Source organism: Podarcis gaigeae (genome assembly GCF_964106915.1).
Source record: "Podarcis gaigeae genome assembly, chromosome: 11".
Lineage (NCBI taxonomy): Eukaryota > Metazoa > Chordata > Lepidosauria > Squamata > Lacertidae > Podarcis > Podarcis gaigeae.
Genome location: NC_139687.1, coordinates 46706349 through 46727445, shown reverse-complemented (window position 1 = coordinate 46727445; position 21097 = coordinate 46706349). Strand labels below are relative to the sequence as shown.

Sequence of the window (21097 nt, the reverse complement as noted above, 5' to 3'; positions counted from 1 at the left end):
AACTCACTTGTAAAAACTGGACATCTTGAAAGAGCTCTTGTATGAACCTTCGGGATGGTAATCGAAATGTGCAGTGAGCGAGCAAGTAGGACACTTCAGAGTAAAGGCATATGTCATCGAATGCTTGGGGAAACTTCTCTTTAATTCTAATCAGAAAGAAAAAGAAACCAATTCATGCACCATGATTTGACTTGCTCCATTAAGACCTAATACCATAAACCTTTAGGGAAGGAAGCTGAGGCAGCTATCTGATATTCCACGCAAATTGATGAAGTCAAATCTCAGGACCTAACAATCTGAATTCAAGTGAAAGAGGAACAAAAATACAGACTGAAAAAGCAAATATGGAACTGAAAAGGCTTAAACGAGTCTAATCCGAACCTCAAAGGGCATATGCTCACAATCACTGCAGCATGTGATGGATGCAGGGAAATAGTTTTGCCAAGATGGTCATATCCCCATTACCAGATGTTGGATTCAACTGCTGCAAATGCTAACCTGACACTGTTGTGTCAAAAGCAGATCTGATATGAACTGAACACGCCCACAACAATCTTACCACAGACAATGCATGAACTTGATATCTCACACTTGGGTGGCTATACAGCTACTGAAGGCATGATGGGTAAGTAATTTTATTAACTCTAGAACCAAGTTCAGCAACCACCTTTGCTAAGAGATTGGCTGATGGGTCACGGTTTCCATGCCATCTCTCAAAGGAAGGCTTTGCCACAATTGTCAAGGCCTACAAACCCATCTACGATTCTAGACTGGCAAATGGGATAGTCTCCACCCCAATCAGCATGAATGATTTCTAACATATTCTCATTGTGTCCTCTTTGGTAAGAGCTGATGATGCCAGGAGCTCACCCACATCCTTTCTCCCCACTCTTCCCAACTCCAAAGGATTAGTGAGGAGCCTGAGGAGGCCACATCTGTCAGTTTGCATTTCTTAGTGCAGAAAGTATTGATCTGATGTGTAGAGATCTTTCCTGTTCTAATTAATTCAAGAGGGTTCTGGAAGCTTCTCTGTGTGAAAGAAACAAGCAGAAGGTTCCTGATGTTTGGGTTATTCCTTCAGAGAGGCTGAGTACAGCTGGCTTAATCTGGTCCTGTTATCTCTTTCAGTCAAGGTCATGATGACTATAATAGTAAGGCCAGAAGGAGTCTGGGATTCACTTTCTCTATCTCTCTTCCTTCTGGTGTGGTGTTCTGTACATAGTATGCTTAGTGTTAAAGTTTAGACTTATTATAAGTTATTGTAAGTTTAAGTTAAGTCTGCTGGAACTGGATTTCTTATGGATAGTGCCAATCCTGAAGGTATTGGATTTGTGACCATTTATGCTCATTTGCCTTCAGTAGCAGTAAAGCTACAATTGCCTCTGGTCTATTTTTTGGGAATCCTGCAACATGTTTAAATTTTTACTCTGCTAACTATCTTCTTCTTCTCTGGCGATCACTCGTAGCTGAGTAAGATTGTCTTCCATAAACACGGTTTTACAATCCATAAGTGACTGTGGAGGCCAATTCTGGATCCACATGTCCTTCCACAGTGGGGACATTGGTTTCCGGGCGGGAGTTGATCACGGTGTGAATTTGCCAAGTGTGCCCCTTCCTCTTAGCATGTTTTTCCCTTGCATCCTGAGTTTGAGTGTCTTCAAAGCCCATGACACCTTTGGTAAAGGCTGTTGGAATTAGCTCAGGATCAATACTGAGTAGAATTCCATGACAACAGACTATTTGCAGAAAGCTAAAATTGTAGTGAGAAGAGAGTGCTACTTACGTCAAGAGACCTGTTTCATGTCCTTTAGTTCCTACTGAACTGCTCAAGTTGATCACTAATCGCAAGACTTCCTTTCTCAGTAGTATGCGGCATACAGGGGTATCATCTGGGATTGACTTTACACCTTGAGGGGGAAGGACATTTTTCAGAATCAAAATCACAGGCAGTTGCATGCGTATTCACTGAGAAGTGCCACACATGCATTACAATGCCACCCATTAGGCCAAGGACTCGTTCAGATGTTATTCCCTTGCCTCAACACTACATATGGAGTCAACGTCTAGGGGCAAGAAGAAACAAACACAAATCCTCCTGGTCTGGACCTTCATTTCTACATGCAATAAAGGAGATAGGGGAAAACAGAGGACAACATGAAGGAATTGTGTCCGCCCAAAACACCATGCACAGAGGTGTAGGGTGTGAGCACATGTTGGGGAAGGTGGAAAAATGCTGGCTGAATGGCCCTTAAGAGAACACACATCACCTTCAACTACTTGGCAGTTGTAATGTTAGGAAAAACCTAATAAAGGTTGCAGTCCTAAGTTGAGTTAGAGGAAGAGCATGTTCATGCAATACCGACATGCAAAATGTTCAGAATCAGGCTGCAAGTGCCTTGAAGAAAATATCTGACTTCTTACCAGAGGTAGGAAAACAGTCACACGTTGTTATACTTATGACAAAACCACTTACCTATCACAATATCCGTACTCTTGGTGCTACTGGTTGAGCCATGAGATACAGCATCGCTGCATCCCGAAATCCCAGAAAACTTTGAGGAATGGGGGACCACAACCAAGTGATTGTGCATGGGCTTTCCACACCAGTCAGAAGAAGGATTGTCTGAAAATTCTGAAAAAAACATATGGAGTGGTTTACAAAGAAGAAAAATACATAGCTTCATTTCAGCTGAGATAATTTAATGTAATATAAATTATAATTGTCGAACCATAGCCATGTTAACTCCCGCAGAATATGACACTCTACATTAAATCTCAGTGTAGGTTTCTGGGTCTCAGGACTATGAAACATTCTGGAAAGTTATTTCATGATGCATGAGAAGCCCAAAACAGGTCTCCAAGCCTCCATATCCTTGTGTGTGAATAGGAGCAATGGCTAGACTTCTGACCGAAAGAGGCCCAGCTGTACTAACCAGTGTGACTATATGAAGAATTCACTTTGTTTTGCTGGTAGCCCAAAATGTGCGTGCAGACACAATAAAGGCAATTCTCTTCCGTGTGCTCTTGGAGCCCCGTGTCTTCCATACTTTCAAGGAACTGAGAAGCATCCGAGCGGCTAGTGTTCATTATCTCTGTAAGACTGATCTGCTGCCGAAGCATCTGGAAGGGACTCTTCACCATCTCAGAAGAACCACTCGGCACACCTGGAGAGGCTTCCAATTAAACGACAGAAAAAGAAATATAAATAATAAGTGTGGCAGAAGACCAGCTTTTGCCATTCAACCCTGTGTCTGACTTTTTGGGAATTATTTTGTTCTACAGAATTAGTCAGCGCTGCAAAAAAATAAATTGGCACTGACAAAATTCCAAAAGGTACCCCACAGGCTCAAAAAAAATGTGAAGACTCCACTGTAGAACAAAAGAGTGTGGAAAGGAAAAGGTACCTCCAGCATCTTGGGGAAAGACTTTAGCGCCTCGTTCGTCAAGTGAAGGCATGGTCTTCTTCTGGAAATAAGGAGTTTCCTTTACCTGAAGTATTTGAAGTGAAAAATTATACGGATGAGTTTTTAGAAAAGTAAACAAGCCCTCTATTTTTGGTAAATAGCCATTCATTCAAGCATTTAATTTGAGTGCTAATTCACTACTCAGAGCAGCCTACATTAGAAAAAATCCATTTTCATAAAACATAGAAAAATGTAAAACCCAATCATAAACACATTATCTGCCTTACAAAGGGAGGTCTCTTTATTAAGTGGGCAGGGTGATCTGGGAGAGAACAGTCCCAAAACTACCTGGACCTAAGTCATTTATAGGGCTTTAATGATAATGACTAACACTTTGATTTGGAAATAAATGGATAACCAGTAAATATTTGGATTTAGGCTTCAAATAAGGGTTTAAAAAAATCGTGCTCGAGTTGATCAAGTAAGTTAAGCAAATTACTCCATGCTAATCCCTTCTCTGAGTAAGTGTAGCTTACAGAGGACATATTCATTAGAACAGGGGTGGCCAACTCCCAAGAGACTGCGATCTACTCACAGAGCTACAAACAGGCAGTGATCTACCCCCTTTTTTGGGAGTTCAGGTCAAAGTTGTTGAGCTTTTTTAGGGAGGAGAAAAGCCCAATTTTGGGGGTGCAGATCTTTCTTTAGGGGAGCCAAAGTTGTTGAACTTCTTTGGGGGGAGCCAGTGATCTACCAGTGATTTACCACAGACGTCCAGTGATCTACTGGTACTTCACGATCTACCTGTTGGACATGCCCGCATTAGAACAATGAATCTAAGATGCCAAATTATCTCACGTGAACATGAACTGATTTCACATGGGGGAATCTGTCATCTCAGATTCATTATTCTGTTGTTGTTTTTCATGAAAATTTAGACACACACAGTGTACATACCTGAAATATTTCATTGATATCAACGGGGAGAGCAAGCCCAATGTAATCATCTGAACTTCCGTAAGTAGCATTAGACACCATGGAACGAACAGAAGAAGAACGCTGCAGTGTGTTTTGGTTAATAGGGCTTAATAAATCCTCTTTATCTAAAGATGATGCATAACTTAAAGCTCTCATGAACCTGTAACAGCATCAAGGGAACCAAAGTCAGTATAACCTGAAAATCACAACTGCTAACAGACAGCATTTTTAAAGTACGGCTAGTTTGGATGATTATACAGTTTACCTTCTTATATATTATCTGTTTATTAATAATTGAAAGACATACTGTGAGAGCAACACATATACTGTTATGAATGGCTTTCCCAGCAGAAACTATTTCTAAGAGGTAAATTTGTGATCAGTTCCAGACTGGCATCATCTGTATTTTCTACTCTCATTCAGAAACTAACTTTGAAAATAGTTCAGATAATCTTTCCATTACTCTGAACCAACCCCCCCCCCCACCTGATTATTAAAATTATTATTTTAGAGTGAACTGCTTTGAGCAGGAGGGTTGGTTTTTCAATGCAACTGAGATTGTGTGATAGGATTCAGCAGCCCTTCCTGAATTGAGACTGTGAATCAGTTGGTAGAGCATGAGACTCTTAATGTTAGGGTTGTGGGTTTGAGCCCCGCACTGGGAGTTTTTACGATAGGATCCAACAGCCCTCCCCCAATTGGAAGGAGGCCCCGAGTTTCTTAATTTCCCTAAAGCCTAGTTGATCAGAGTGCTAGGAATGCCCCAGGAATTCACTGGAATTCACTGCCTGAAGTGGAAGGCCATGATTGATTGAAAAAAGGAATTCTCATGCAGCTGGAGCTTTCTCTGAAGTTGAAACTGAACGGCAGGCGGTGGAAGCTATGGAAAACATATCAAAGGAAGTGTTGGCTGTAAATGCAGCTCTCCTCTGCGTACATTTAAACTTGTTTGGGTCACACCCAAAATTCCTGGCTACCGTATTTTTTGCTCCATAAGATGTACTTTTTCCCTCCTAAAAAGTAAGGGGAAATGTGTGTGCGTCTTATGGAGCGAATGAAGGGGGTAGCAGGCAGGAAAAAACCCCAAGAGCCACACACAAGCTCCGCGGGGCTCTTGCAGGCTTTTCCCCAGGAGGGAGAAGGGACTGACGCGGCCAGTCAGTCCCTTCTCCCTCCTCGAAGAAAAGCCCCCAGGAGCCGTGCACTCCTTAAAGGGTGCACGGCTCCTGTGGACTTTTGCGGGAGGTGGGGGAACTGCCATAGCAGCGCGTAGCCTCTCCTGGCCGGAGAGGCTGTGCGCGGCTAAAGAAGCCAAGACAGCCAGCAGGATCCATCCCACTCGCTGTATTGCCTTCTTTGCTCTTTGGGGCTGGGAGGGACCCAGGCTTCCCCCAGCAGCCCCAAAAAGCTCTGGGAGAAGTGGATTTTTCCCCCTTGATTTCCCCCTCTAAAAACTAGGTAGGTGCGCCTAATGGTCCGGTGCACCTTAGGAAGCGAAAAATACAGCAATTCTTCTCTTCTTGAAGAGCTGGAATCGTGAGAACATTACTTAGCTATGCCATGAAGAAAACTTGAGGGAGGAAGAAGTGCTTACCTGTTTGGTGTCAGTCGAGAGTCTAGACTACCAGACTTCATAGTAATAGTGTCTGTGAAGAGCACATCCTTTGCTGGAGACGCCAGAGCTTCCGAATGGGACAAAGAGGGGTGCATCCTTTGCTGCTGCAAGCGTTTGAGTGTTGCATACCCAAAGGCATCTCGCGAACTGGTGTAGCTGAAGTTATAGTCAGCCAGGCTTTTTATTGTGGCGAGCGAAGGAGCTTTAAGTGACTGTGCTCTCCGAGGAAGGGTGTGCGAGGACCCTGGTGGTACCAGGGAGACAGAATTTGATTTTGAGAGGGGGAGGTGGTTAGGCTGTGGGGTTGAGCACTGGATTGTTTTAACTGTCTTGGTACTCACCACAGTACTTAAACTCCCACTGTCCGTGTCTACATTTGTAGTGTCCACGCCCACAGTCTCCCGCGAAGGGCTCGAACTCATTGAACTTATGCCACTCGTGGTGGTATCTGTATTGAAACTCAAGCTCCGGCTTTTGAAATGAGTCTGCGTAGAAACCTCTCCTATCAGTCTTTCCCGGCTGGCATTTTCCCGGTGGTTTTCGTGGCCGAGGCTTTTGGGAAGCTTGAGGTCATTTTCGCCTATACTTGGAGTGCTATCTGCATCTTCGCTGTGTCTGCTCCCGACAAACGACGTCTCTAGTTTCAGAGTGTGGATTTTAGGCACCCGGAACATAGGGGTGAAGTCCTCGCCTCGTGCAAAATCCATGCTGCTGGAAGGCTCAGTTACTGTACGATTTCGCCTCAGACCCATCTTGCTCTCTGAAGAAGAGAGTTTGCCACCTTTCGGATCGCTGCTACTCCTGTGTTTTTTATTAGGTAAGGTTAGAGAATTTAAAATGCGGTTCTTCACAAGCCTGCTTGAAGTGAAGAAGGGGAAGGGATTGCGATCCTTATCTTTCAAGGGTCCCGATCGGTCGTAGAAATTCTGTTCTGCATCTTCAGATATATCTAGGAAAAACGTGCTGGTAGAGGTGCTGCCAACCCTGTCATCTTCCAAAATAAACATACCTGAAATTTAAATAAAAGCTTGCATTGTTAAAATATTTTTGGTCTATGAATATTTGGTAACTAAAACTAGCTCTGAAAAGTCTATGAAAGCCAACTGCATGTACATTTCTGAATTGTAATGGCTGAAGGCTATTTTAGATAGGGGGAATGTGCTTAGTATCCTTTTATGTGCCACTAAACGTTGTATGTAAGATCAGCAGAACCTGTCCTTTTTTAAAAAAGAAATAAAACAATGGTACTCAACACTTAGTCACTTCTTGAGCAATTAAAATTTTCATATTAGTGCTCTTAGTTTCTCCTTTTAATATGAATTTAGGGGTCTTAAGGAGCCAAACTATGCTTTGGAAATGTAATTCATACTGTAGTTGAGGGGTCAGTGTTTGTTCACATCAACTCCCACCTGTCCTAGTCAACATCGGCAACAATGATGGGAGTTGCGGTCCAGCAACAGCCGCAGGCTAAAATCAATTCTAAAATGAATGTGACTCTCTTATATCAAGACTTTATCTAGTTGGTGATAGTATTTACTCTCCACACCTGACTTTTCTGATTAGCTCCAATATATCCCGAGCCTGCTCTTTAAATATAATGTGATACTCAAAACACCCTAATAGATATTTTGACGTTTCCCATTTCCATCTTAAATCAGAGTTTCTAACTTTCAAGGAAGAATTTTCTCATGTCCAGTCTTTATCTTCACTTTTATACTATCACCCTAGAGAAGAAATGGATCTAATTCTATGCTAAGGAAATCAGTGTTTTATTTTTTTCATTTACACCAGATAAAAGCATGATCTAAAATGATTGGAAGCTGAAACTAAAAAAAGATTTTATAGAATCTCCAAGGGGGCTTTACCCAGTGATGTCTCTCTGTTGACGGAAGGCACTTAGACCCAGCAGAGGCTTCTGCCAGCAGGATACAGAGGGTGATGCTTTTGCCAATTCTCCTTCCCCCAGCAGCTGCAATCTGCCCCAAAGGTTGGGGGACTGTACAGTATAGCAGGGAGGGGAGTAAGTGGAAATTCCCTCCTTTCACTGATGAAAGCCTTCAGCTGAATCAAAGTGCCTCTGATCAGCAAAGTGACATTCTGGACACCCTATAGCCCAACCATTTCTGAATTTAGCAAAGGATACCCAACCACGTTCTATAAACCTCGTCTTTATCCATTAAGCACACAGTGGACGCTTGGGTTGCGAACGTGATCCGTGTGGGATGCATGTTCGCAACCCGCGTCTGCACACGCGTGGGTTGGGATTCGGTGCTTCTGCACATGCGCAAAGCGCGATTTAGCGCTTCTGTGCATGTGCGACTGCCGAAACTCGGAAGTAACCCGTTCTGGTACTTCCGGGTTTCAGCGGTCCACATCCTAAAAAAACGCAATCTGGAGTGGCTGTAACCCGAGGTATACAGAATATACAGAATACCTTCAGATTAGAAAGTTAATGCCTTCTCAAAATGGATAGGCAAAAGGAGATTCCAACTGAACATCAGGAAGAACTTTCTAACAGCAAGAGCTATTCAAGAGTGGAACAGACTCTCTCATAAGGTTGAGGACTCTCCTTCCTTGGAGCTTTTTTAAGCAGAGGTTGGATGGCCATCTATCATGGATGCTTTAGTTGAGATTCCTTCACTGCAGGTGGTTGGACTAGATGACCCCTGAGGTGCCTTCCAGCTCTACGATTCTATTGATTTCACTGGCCAGACCCATGATCTGTTTTTTCCCCAAAGGGAATTTACTAGCTGTGCTGGCACTGCTGTGCATACTTACTTGACGGTGCAGATTCACTTTCACTGTTGTGCCTTGAACTGGTAGATTCAGAGTTCAAACTGAGCGTGCTGGGAATAGAGGAGAGTTCGTTGCAGAGTTGCTCCATGTCATCGGGGACGACTGGCCAAGGCTGCCTACGACTGTGTCTCACTGCATCCCAGTTGTGATGCTTCAGAATGTCACAACCTTGTTTTGTTTTGGATATCAGGCCAAGCACATAGACACACGTCCTATGTTTATAAAACAGAAATCCAGTTCAAACAAATATGTATTTTACATTCAGGCCACCAAAACAATTCTCCAGCTTCTTTTCCCTCCCCTCAGGAAATGTTACTTGTGCTGTCAATATACATGTGAAATGAAAAATACAATTCCTTTGTGTAAGTTGGCCTACAACTCTGAGGTGTAATCTTGTACATGTCTACTCAGAAATAAGTCTCACTTAGTTCAAGGAGGCTTATTCCTAGATAAGGTTGCAGCCTTATTCTCTAAGGGGATAGGCATGTAACAGATATAAGTGTTATTTCATTCCCTACATGCCTATATTACTTAAAATTATCACTCAATACAGTAGGAGACATTCAGTTTTCTTCCCATCTTCTGTGTGTGCTCCACAAATCATGACTACAAAACACCCACACCCCACACCCACAAATAAGGCTGCAAAACTAATGTCACACAGAAAATCTATTAACATAATAGTAAGTAGCAACTTGCTCTTTTAATAGTAAGTCACCTGATTTTTTTAAAAATAAAAAGGGTGTTGTGCCTTTCTTCATCTTAAAATTATATACCGTTTCTAAAGAATGAAGCAGCAGATGGCATAGAATCATTTTAAAGACTTCAGGGCAAAATAAAAATCCTATAAACCCTTTAAAAGTCAATTTCAAACCATGTTATACCTACCCTCTAATAGATAGGACTTCACAATGCTGGGCAAGTGCCAATATATCAGGGATGACATTTTCTTCTTGAAGCAAATTCAGACCCCAGTTTGAAGATCCAATATTACCCTGTAATGTAAATAATTTGTGATCAAATTTGCTATTGGCTGATATTGCTGATACTATGTCATATAACAAAGGAGTATTGGTTAGAACTTGATGAACAAACTTTAGATATTTTGTATACAGTATAAGCTATAAATTTCTTTATACCTACAGCCGAGTCTCTTTCACCCCAATTCAAGCCTTTAAAAAAAATATTTAATAGAACCTTGTTACAGTCTACCTACTTTCCCAACTTCACAGAAATGACTTTAAATCTTTTATATTCCCCTCTCTCTCTCTCTCTCTCTCTCTCTCTCTCTCTCTCTCTCTCTCACACACACACACACACACACACAAATATGATTGTTAATTTGGCTAGAAATATAGGGTTGGGTTGATATGCTCCCTTCCACATTGCAGAGTCTTTTGTCTTTAGATGCAATGCCCTCATGTACCTCACCTTCTACAATTTGAGAACTCTTTTGCATTAAAAGGAAAAAGACTAGTGGCTTCAAACACTGAAAATTGATTATCAAATCCTGAATGCCCTACTATTAGTAGTCAAGACAAATCTATATTATTCAGGGAAATAACGTGTATTAAGTGCTTAGTAATTATTTGCTGTATCTGTGGACATTTACAGTGGTACCTCGGGTTAAGAACTTACCGTATTTTCCGGCATATAAGACAACTGGGCATATAAGACGACCCCCAAGTTTTCCAGTTAAAATATAGAGTTTGGGATATACTCGCCATATAAGACTACCCTTCTTCCAACGCACACCAAATAAAAAATTAAAAAACCAGTCTCCAGTCTGGCTCGGAAATCCGCTCCACTTCCCAGTGGCCAGGGTGGGTGGGGCGCGTTGCCGGGTCCATTTGAACAGAGGAGCGAGCTGGAGGGCTTCCTCTTTGGCTCGCTTCCTCAATCGCTGGATGTCGCTGAACTTCACTCAGTTATTGCTTTTGTCGGACCTGCTGAAGCATTTTGGGGTGATTTTTTACTGCTTTTGTTGAGCCGCTCTCGTGGAATTTGCTTGCGACGTGGAACAGCTGACAGGCGCCGTTTCAAACCAGCGTGGCTGGAAAAAAGCCTTTATCAGACACCCCGAACCAATTGGCAGTGGGTGAGACCATTGCTGTGCGTGGGGAGCAGGGCATTTGAGAGGAGTGTTGCCTCAACTGCCGCTCTCACTTTACAACTTTGCTGCCCTCGTAGCGAAAAAGCTTCCGGGTTTCTCTGTTCCCGGCCACCTCCCCCTCTCAGCTCCCCCTGTCCGAACTGCTCCCTTTGTCATTGCCCTCGCGGCTTGATAATCGGCTTCCCTCCCCCTCCCAGCCGTTTTCTACCTTCGCTTGCCCCTTCGGCTGTGCTGCGCTTAATGCTGTTGTTGGTTCCCTGCCATTGGTGTGAGCCTTTCCTTTTCTTTTACTGCGGGGGCTGCTTGGGCTGAGGCAGCGGCCACGTGTCTAGTTGCTGAGGCAATGTGAGGCCGCCATTTTGGACCACGTGGTCTACTACTGGGAGCAGTTAGGGTCATTCTGTTGCTGGTGATTGGGGGGGGGCTTCTGGGGCCAATTTTCAAGTGTATTTCTGCTTCATCTAGAGAGCTTAGTGTCCTTTGATTTAATCTGCTTTTGTTTTGCCCTTTGGTGGGGAGTTGCTGCAGGAGCTGCTGCTGTAGCCGGCGTATAAGACGACCCCCAACTTTTGAGAAGATTTTCCTGGATTAAAAAGTAGTCTTATACTCCAGAAAATACAGTAATTCGTTCTTGAGGCCCGTTCTTAACCTGAAACTGTTCTTAACCCGAGGTACCACTTTAGCTAATGGGGCCTCCCGCTGCCACCACATGATTTCTGTTCTTAATCCGATGTACTATTTCTGGTTTAGCGGAGTCTGAAACCTGAAGTTTCTGTAACCTGAGGTACCACTGTAATTTGCAACATCCAAAAATCAAAAACAGATATTTGGGGGAACCATTATTGTTATTTTGGTTGCAGAAATGCAGAAAACACCATGGTGGATTTTTATTTTTTTACTAACCAGAGCCCAGAGAGCTGCCTTCAGCTGCTTAATCCCTTCCCATTTATCCAGCATGGGGGAACGAACAGTGTAACTCAGGTCAGGAACAATACTCTAAAGAATAAAAAGATCAATCACAAAGTAGCTTCAATGTGAAGCTTAACATTCTTCAAATCTGCTGAATTGCTTTTCAAACTTACATAAATGCTAATAGCAAAATACAAATAGGTTTAGTTATTTTTTTAAATACAATTTTTTTTGAAAACTAATGTTTCAAAAACCACCAACCATTTAAACAAGAGCACCAATGGTAAAACTAAAGGCAGAAATACAGAACAACACTAACAGCTCTGGTCATTAAATAAGGCTCTCTTTTTTTTCATTTTAAGAAGAAATATTTAAAAACACAAACATGTAATTCAAATTCTATAAAAATAAGCCAGTATTCTTTTCTTCTTTCAGTTCAAAATTGAGAAGACACAACTCAGAATTGGATCACATAAGCTAAGAACAGCAGTATCTTGCACATTTCAGAACCAATCAGCTAGTCCTTAGCTATAGCATCTCAGAATGAAGAAAGGGAGAAGAAAAAGCAAATCCAAGTTGTGTGCTGTAAAGTGCATTCCCTTCCAGCTGGAAACATTTCATGGAAAGTAGGTGCCAAAAGTTTCTGATCTCTCAGCACAGCTGATATTGTGGCCCTGCCTCCTTATGGAATGGCTGCAGCTAGGTGACAGTTGGTAGAGGAAGATACCACCACCTACCAGTGTTTGACACCCTACCCCAGAAGTCAATATTCATAGTATAAAAATGTAGAAAGACTAAAAGGCAATAGGATCCTCAGGCAGACCAAAGCAGTTCCACTGCAGAAGGGCCCCTTTCATGATTCTGTGGGTCAATTCCCGTGGGATTACCAAAAAAGTACTTGGGGCAGCATCTAAGTCCACTTGCCCAACAAACCTCCCCCCCTTGCCCTCCACCAATCTGCTTTAGAAGGTTCATAGATCACAGAATTGTAGAGTTGGAAGGGAACATGAGGTTCATCTAGTCCAACCGCCTACAATGCAGGAATCTTTTGCCCAATGTAGGACTTGAAGCCATGACCTTGGGGGAACCCCTAGCATAAATTTTGGGGGTGTACAGGGAGGGGGACTCCCTGCGGCACAAGTGAAAATCCTTGTTCTAGCAGGACATTTTACTCAGTGCTACCTTGGCTACAACTCTTGCTTTCTGTTCTGCAAGCAAAGTCTACACATCTCACTCACTATTTCAATCCATGAAAAAGAGTCTTCTATGTGCTCCAGCTAAGTGAGAAAATTTAATCCCTGGCCAAAGCAAGCTTATTTTATAGAACATAGATGCATGCATGACATGGGAATTCCTCTTCTGTAGTCTAAATAGAAAAAAAAACCAAGCCAAATTTCAGAATGAGGTTGTATATGCCACACAACCCTGAACCAGTAACAACCAAACAAATTGGGGGGGGGGCGCAATTCCAAGAAGGCTGCAATGTATTTAATGTTACCTTGATTTTGAATCAGGTATATTAAATTTCCTCACCTGAGCTTCCAACAAATGGCAGCCTGTTTTGTGGTGTACCAGTTGTCCATAGAGGTGAACCGGCAGATAGACATGTGGCCGCTGTAATCTGCCAGAAAGAAAAATGGTCTGTTTGCATAGTAAACAATAGAAAGTGTCCTTTCATACTGCATCATGGTGTGGTACGCTGGTTTGACATCAACCGATAGGAAGTGCCTACAGAGGGTGGTGAATACAGCACAAGATATTATGGGCTGTCCCGTGAATCCGCTGGATGAAATAGCGGAAGAACGTTGCCTCAGGAGAGTGAGAAAAATTCTCAGGGATGATTCACACCCTGAGCGGCACTTTCTTGATCTCCTGCCCTTGGGCAGAAGATATAGAAGCATGATTAGTCGCACCAACAGGGGAAAGAACAGCTTCTATCCGTGGGCTGTTAGGCTGCTGAATGAAAAGATAACAACAGGGCAACTGACTTTTGGGTTTGGTGGGTGTGCGTCAGTAAACAAGGGGAATTAAGACTAAGAGAGCTGAGTGGGGGGGGGGGGGCTCGTGTAATCTCACTGTATACAAGTTGTACAAGTGACAATAAAGTATTTCAATTTTTACTCCTTATGGCTATTTCAAAAACCAGTCATACAGTCATTTCATATGTAGCAATTGCTTTAGCAAACCAATCAAGATCGTTTGCAACTTAGCTTACCTTTGGTTGCTCCGGCGAACATAATTATCGCCATCAACAGGTTTGCGGTATGTGGTAAGTGCTTCATTGAGTTGCTCTTCTATCAAATCAACATACTTTAAGTTGTACTCCTAAGATGATGGGATACAGAGCTCATGAGAGAGAGAGAAATCTTCAGCAGATTTTTGTATTCATAATACTGTACTATGCGACACTGTGATCCAAATGAGAAAAACCTCCTTATTTTCATAATTCCAAGGGAACCACTGCAGGTTTTTGAAGTCAAACGTTTGATTAAAAGGTGAAAGCTATTTTGGAATGAAAATATTTATTTACATGCCTGGTGGCTTGGCTACATAGAACAGGGCCTTTAGTGTTGTGGCACCAGTTCTCTGGAATTCCCTTCCTCCTTCAACTGTGGGCTTTTGGTATATACAAAAAACCATTTTTCTTCACCTGATCTTTACTAGTTTTGTATTATCGTTAATTTGTCCATTAATAGCATTTTGAATATGTTTGAAGTTTTACTATGCTTTTATATGTTTTGTTGTTTTATGATCTTGGATATTCTGATGTTTAGCTGTCTAAACACACTGCAATAAATAAATTAATTCATGATGCAAAGCCTTTTGTTCTAGAATAATGGGCAAGACTGGGAAATGGCTGAAACCCTATTATCCCTAGAACATTCTCTGTCTCTCATTTTTACAGAATAACCTGTCTGATATAAATGGGATTTTTTTCCCCCTAACTTGTGAATTTCCTCTCCATAGCAATTCTGTACAGTTCTCTTCCATGATGGAGCAGATCGCTATCCCACTTAGTAAGTGAATACATTCAAGTGTCATTTCATATGTTGCCAAAGGATTTATTCTCCTCTTGAAATTTTGGCCAAATAGCCTTTTTCAAAAAAGCTGAAATTAAATGTTATGTTGAATCATTTCCAGCAGCCACATTTTCTAACCAAAGGGAGCTCTGAGTGAGAGCAAACTGGTGTGGGCATTTCTCTTCTGGGCAAAGATTAGCCTTTCCTCCCTGCTGCTTTTTCTTTGTATATCTGTCCCGTGTCCTTTTCCTCTAAAGCATCGCAAGTGCTTATCTTCAAATATACACCTGGAATCCTCCTTCCTGCAACTTCTTAACTTAAACTCCCTGGGAGCTGTTTCCTCCTAGATACAGAGCTGTATAAAGTACAGTTTGAACAAAAGTTATCCAAAGAGAATCTAATTCCAGTGGGAAAATCAGTTCTGGATCCGGCCTGTAAGCCTAACTTTTCAGTTCTCATATGCCAGTAGTTTATACATAATGGGCCCAACCAAAGCAGGACTGTCAGATGCAATGAAGCTGAGCACTATGCCTAAATTCAGGAACCCTTAAAAACCCGTCAGGTCCACAGACCTGAGAGCAATGCAAGTGGCTTTATCTCACCTTCTGAATGAAGAAACACAACTGGACCATGACTGGATGGAGCTAGCACATTCATTCTAAGGAAGTCTAAAGGGCTGGCTTTAGCCAAGCAAAGTCTCAGCATAACAAGTTATGAATTTCACAGAGAGATCTGGATTTGTTTAAAAGTACCTTCTGCCATTTCTCCATTTGTTTTGTCACATAGCCTCGTTCGTTTAGATAGGAAAACCCTTTTGGGATTGACAGGAACCTGAAAAAGTACCATCATATACCATTTATAAACATGTTCACCGATTAGGAAAATGCAAGTTAATTTGGTTTGTTCTCATATGAAGTAACATATTTTAGTGTTTACCTTAAGAGCAGAAGCAAGCCCTTGTCTCCAAGATGAGACAACGCTGGTTTCATCTGAATAAGAGCATGAAGATTTGCCTAAAAGAGAGAGCCAGGGAGTGGGAGGGCAGTTATGTCTCAGGAAATCAGTTTGGTTACACTGGCACTCACATCAATAAGGAATTAGCAGGAAATTTCAATATATACAATAATGGGGAGGCCTCCCCATCCCTGGTGCTTGCCCCGCTTGGGTGGGAGCCAGTGCTGGGCTGGGGGATCCTTTAACTGCTCGGAGGGGAGCAGCAACCGCACACTCTTCAGCTGAGCAGTTAAAAGATGCAGAGGGAGGAACAAGCAATACCCACAGGAGGAAGTCGCTAGCAGAGGGACTCAGGAGCAGTGGCAGTTTCACCAGTGATATACTGCTGAATGAAGCCGACATCACAGACAGGTCCTGGATGATATATCGCCCAGGCCTAAGACCATTGCATGAGAAGTATGACGTGCTTCTCAATAAACTGATACACAACAGTATTCATTCACGGTAACTTTAAGAATGGACGGCAGGATTCTCACCTTGTCTTCACATGCCTCATCGAGGATATCAAGTGCTTCAGAAGAAATGGCTTTGTTCTTGTCATGGAGCTGGGTGACCAGTAACTCGATTCCCCAGTTGCTGAAGAACTCTACGTTGGCTCTCAGCAGTACTCGTAAGTGTTTTGTGGCATATAGCCTACAGCTCTATGAAGCAAGTAAACAAGCAAATCAACGGCAAGGGAAATACAGTAGAGAAAAGTAGATTTTGCACACAGAAAGCCAGATCCATGCTCTCTCCAAGCACTCAGCTTGAATATACACAATGTGGGAAGTGGTCAGGGGTATACACACAAGCACACCAACATCAATGAGAGTGCAGGTTCCACTTAAAATTTTCTCATAGCGGAAGAGTCTGAAGGAGGCTTTTAAGCATGTTCAGACCTTACCATTTAACACAAGAAGGCCAAGGTGGTGTGGCTGCACCTATACCTCTCCCTACTTTTAGCTCACATACATTGATGCAGAACACCTAGAGCCATTCATTTAACAAGCCATCAAAATTAAATGCAAATGATATACTGCCTTGAGATTATACTGAGGCTGAGAGAAAGCGACTGATCCAAAAGTCACAAGCTCAGGGCTGAGATCAAAAACGTATTTACACCTAGGTCTCCCTAGGCCAACGTTCTATCCGTAACACCACCCTGTGAAAACATCTATTTAAATATAATCCTCAGAATGTAGCCATTTAGAGGAGTTGTCACTTACATCTGTAGATGCCGTTAGGATTTTGGAAAGAATGACTCTTGCTAATCCATCTCTGCTGTAGTCCAAACTAGAAACAGTCAATTTGAGTAAGTGATCCTGGTTCTTCAAGGAGCAAAGATTAAGAAGACTGGAAAAAGATGGAAACATTTAATTGTAAATCTGTATGAGATTTGGACTAACTTTTAAAGTCCCTCCATTTTTCCTTCTTTGGTTGCCTTTCTCTGTTATCAAATTTTAAACTAAGTTCTTCAGGCCAGGAATATTTCTTCCCCCTGCTAAAAAAGGTAAATGTAAAGGACCCTTGACAGTTAAGTCCAGGCGCAGATGACTCTGGGGTTGTGGCGCTCATCTCGCTTTACAGGCCGAGGGAGCCAGCATTTGTCTGCAGACAGTTTTTCCAGGTCATGTGGCCAGCATGACTAAGCCGCTTCTGCCGCAACGGAGCACCAAAACCAGAGGAGTGCACGGGAATGTCATTTACCTTCCCACTGGAGGGTTACCTATTTATCTACTTGCACTTTTTGGTCGTGCTTTCGAACTGCTAGGTTGACAGGAGCTGGGACTGAGGAATGGGAGCTCACCCCATAGCAGGGATTCGAACCGCTGACCTTCTGATCGGCAAGCCCAAGAGGCTCAGTGGTTTAGACCACAGCACCACCTGCGTCCCCCTGCGAAGTTACCCTAAAATCCCATGTAGTCAAATAGGATATAAATTATTTCTATTGAATGGAAGCTGGAGAGTTTTCTCCAGCTTTCAACATTGAAAGCTTTCTTTTTCCTGAAAAATGATAGCATGCTTGGTCTATAGATTAGTTAAAAACTTTATAAACAAATACAAACTTGGGAAAATGTTCTGCATATTATCTTTTTAAAATGTACTGTCACTTTCATAAAATCTAATTGCACACTTTTGAATCTAGTACTGTTCTTAATAATGTAGATGAAATATAGATGGTTTGGATGAGCTCATTCAACTTTTAACAGTATACGCAACCTAGTTCCTTTGGGAACCTATTTATCTTTTTTCTTTTCTTTTTACAAGAAATGTAAAAATTAGGGTCAATTAACCATGTCTAGTTATACAGAAATTTAAAGAACAGTGAAAGAATTCATTTTAAAACTTCCAGGATCTGAGCAGTTCAAAATATTCTTATAACTGAAGATAATGCTTACCACTGAAACACGTTACACTTTTCAAGCATTTTCACTCCGTGGGGTTGGCAGGAGAGCGTACCAAAAAACAAGAAGTAGTGCTGACTAAGAGTGTTAAGTAACCCATTGTTCTGGAGGCTGCGTTCTGGTTTCAGTCCAGAAGAAGAATTGAGCCAGTGTACAATATCTTTCACTAACTCTTCGAGGTAACCATGTCCATCCTGCTTCAAAGAGAAAGGAAAAAACTTCAGTTCCTTTGGCAGCATTTCCCTGCCTCATTGAAAAAAAGACACCCATTTACATTTCTTTGGGCACAAGAGAAAGAAAGACACCATCAAACTGAAAAGCACCCAATAAATTAAAACCAGAAGAAAACCCTTCATTGTGAAAACGCTGCAACTTTGAAATGTGGGGAGAATCTGCTGTGATACTGCCCTCAGATGATCTTGTCACGAGCTGAAAAGTCAATTCCTGTGGGGATTATAGCTGTCAGAAGAGTAAATAAGCCTCAGGCAGTCCCAGGTTTTGTGAGCGCTTAACAGTGGCAGGTGACGAGTGAAGCAGCTCAAGAACAGGTTTTTACAAAAGTGAACATAACACCTTCTGGTCCTTTCCCTCTTCCACCAGCTTCTGAATTTTGTCAAACAAAAACAAAATAAGAAAATAGACTAGGACGAACACCTTTAAATTGTTACCCCTTATGTGTCACAGAGAATTAGGAATGCAAGGCATTAGGCTACAGAAAGTTGAGATAATTTTAAGTCTGTATCTACCTTTTGTTGCACCTGCCTTCCTTCCTTCTTTCCTTCCTGTCTTCCTTCCTGAGGGGCAAAAGGGCATGTTGATTTGACCTCTGTATCATCCCCTCCCAGTATCCTGAAGCCTATCAGGCCAGCGTGTAAATTTCATAGGCAAAACTCTACAAATATGAAAGCTAGATTTTTCACTAAGTGGTCTTCATCTACAATTAACTAATTATGCTTCCTAGAGTCCATGCTGCTTTGGTTTGTAGACAAAGGAATGTAGAGGAGACATTGATTCCTGAATCCACTACTGCCTCTTATAATAGATCTCTTACAGTGCATAAGCGATGAATCAGGAATTAATATTCCAGCTAGGGCAAGTCTCAGGATCTATAACCACCATTTTTCTTTGTTTATTTAATGGGCTGCAATTTTATCCTCTATGCTTTGTTTCCAGAGGTGTTGTTCAGCTGATAAGGCTTCCTTCAGTGAAATGAAGAGGGATGCAATTTTTGGCGATTACCTCTCCAACCTGTAGCACCACTCATAAATCTGCTCCAGAGAACCGGGAGACCCTTCAGAGCAGATTTAGGGGGCACAGGGATCTGCAGGTGGAAAAGGAATTGTTGGAAATTGCTTCCCCTGCTACTCTGCTAATGTTAAGCCTGACCATCAGCTGAACGACACTGTTGGATATACTTGTGTGTTCTGAATAATAAACTTAAGGCACCAAAAGCACCTGTTCATCCTCTAGAGTAGGCATGTCCAACACCCAAGAGACTGCAATCTACCCCCACTATAAAAAACTGGCAGTGATCTACCTATTGGATTGACCAAAGTTGTTGAGCTTTTTTTGGGGGGGGAGGGACTGGAGATCGACCGGTTCGACATGCCTGCTCTAGAGTTTAGGCAGCGAGGATAGGCAGAGTTTGGGAGCTGGCTGAGAAGTGACTTGGTAACCAGCTAGATCTCTCCTCCCATAAAACTGAGAGATCTACTGCTCTGTTAACTGAGTTGGTCAAAGTTAGCGATTCACCGGCCAATCAGGATGAGGGTAACTAGACACCCATTGAATACGGCTTATCTAGTGATGCCCTGCGGTGAAAGGTTAAGGAGCAGGGTAAAGACTATGAAGGACTCCAGGGATATCAAGCCATTTTTATTTTATTAATGAACTGCTACAGTTTAGGGCTCTTACTAATGTGTTACATTCCCCCAACTTTATATATCAATGGGATAAGCCATACATTTTTATAAACTCCATTCTTCTTCTAAGATTTTGACCAGCAAATACTCATATTTCCCAGCCTGAATTAAATGTTCCAATTGCACTTCCTTTAGACCTGGCAAACGTGGTCTAATGAATCTTCTAATATTTTTTAGAATATGCAATAAAGGTAATAACTCGCCAAAAGGTAATGCCAACAATACAAGAAGCTGCTAGTAGTTACTTAGAGCTAAACAAAATGAATCTTACCTCTTCAGATTCAAGGAGATACTCAGTTAACTGGCAACCTACAACTGTGAGCTGTTTGGCCTTTGCGTAATCCAGATCCAGGTTGGCATACAATTTGCTGCTGGGCTTGTAAAAATACATCAGTCGCCGTATAAATCTAACATTAAACAGACATATGAGGTGCTGAAAAGTTTGTTGCAAGCTTCAGGCAAATGTGTATACCACACTGTTTCATCTACGAGATGGCGAAGAGGCTTTATGTTTTCAAATGTTAGCACCTGTACTTAAATGCAAATGCTATTATAGGGTCATAGTGAAGTCAATACATTCTCTTCCCATACTAGCCTGCCTGCTCCCTGCTGCTAGCTTATGTATTGCTTGTGATTGTACTGGTTTACTGATGGGAGAGCAGATTAGTTTCCTAATACAAAAAAGCCCAAGCAATATGCATTTATTAATTTATTTGTTCATTCTATTTGCACGCTACCATTTAACTAAGTTCTATGTGCAATATATGGAAACGTTAAAAATATATAGCTACAATTCAAAACTTTACACAAAAAAACTTTAAAAGCAATTATAAAAATTCCAGTAACCAAATCTAAAATCAGCTCATGGACAGAAGCTAAAACCAATATAAAACTAGTAACTGGGAAACTTGGTCCAAAGATGTAATGCACCAGAGAGATGTA

At 42.0% G+C, this 21097-nt stretch overlaps 1 protein-coding gene across 4 annotated transcripts in view; it reads right to left on the bottom strand.

Annotated features, from left to right (window-relative positions):
- The window catches only part of RICTOR (RPTOR independent companion of MTOR complex 2), a 61900-nt gene that overhangs the window by 6226 nt on the left and 34577 nt on the right, over positions 1–21097 (bottom strand). For 2 of the 4 annotated variants that reach the window (XM_083703399.1, XM_083703402.1), the window contains 19 exons: positions 20427–20562; positions 18980–19027; positions 18228–18430; positions 17055–17181; positions 16326–16490; positions 15772–15848; positions 15588–15666; positions 14031–14140; positions 13349–13436; positions 11810–11902; positions 9682–9788; positions 8776–9005; positions 5977–7006; positions 4362–4542; positions 3405–3489; positions 2934–3173; positions 2474–2632; positions 1784–1907; positions 8–146 (listed from right to left, as the gene is read on the bottom strand). In XM_083703399.1, the coding sequence (XP_083559525.1) occupies positions 8–146; positions 1784–1907; positions 2474–2632; positions 2934–3173; positions 3405–3489; positions 4362–4542; positions 5977–7006; positions 8776–9005; positions 9682–9788; positions 11810–11902; positions 13349–13436; positions 14031–14140; positions 15588–15666; positions 15772–15848; positions 16326–16490; positions 17055–17181; positions 18228–18430; positions 18980–19027; positions 20427–20562 (3421 nt within the window). The remainder of the gene's footprint in view (positions 1–7; positions 147–1783; positions 1908–2473; positions 2633–2933; positions 3174–3404; positions 3490–4361; positions 4543–5976; positions 7007–8775; positions 9006–9681; positions 9789–11809; positions 11903–13348; positions 13437–14030; positions 14141–15587; positions 15667–15771; positions 15849–16325; positions 16491–17054; positions 17182–18227; positions 18431–18979; positions 19028–20426; positions 20563–21097) is intronic. The other 2 variants (XM_083703400.1, XM_083703401.1) reach the window with 2 other exon arrangements.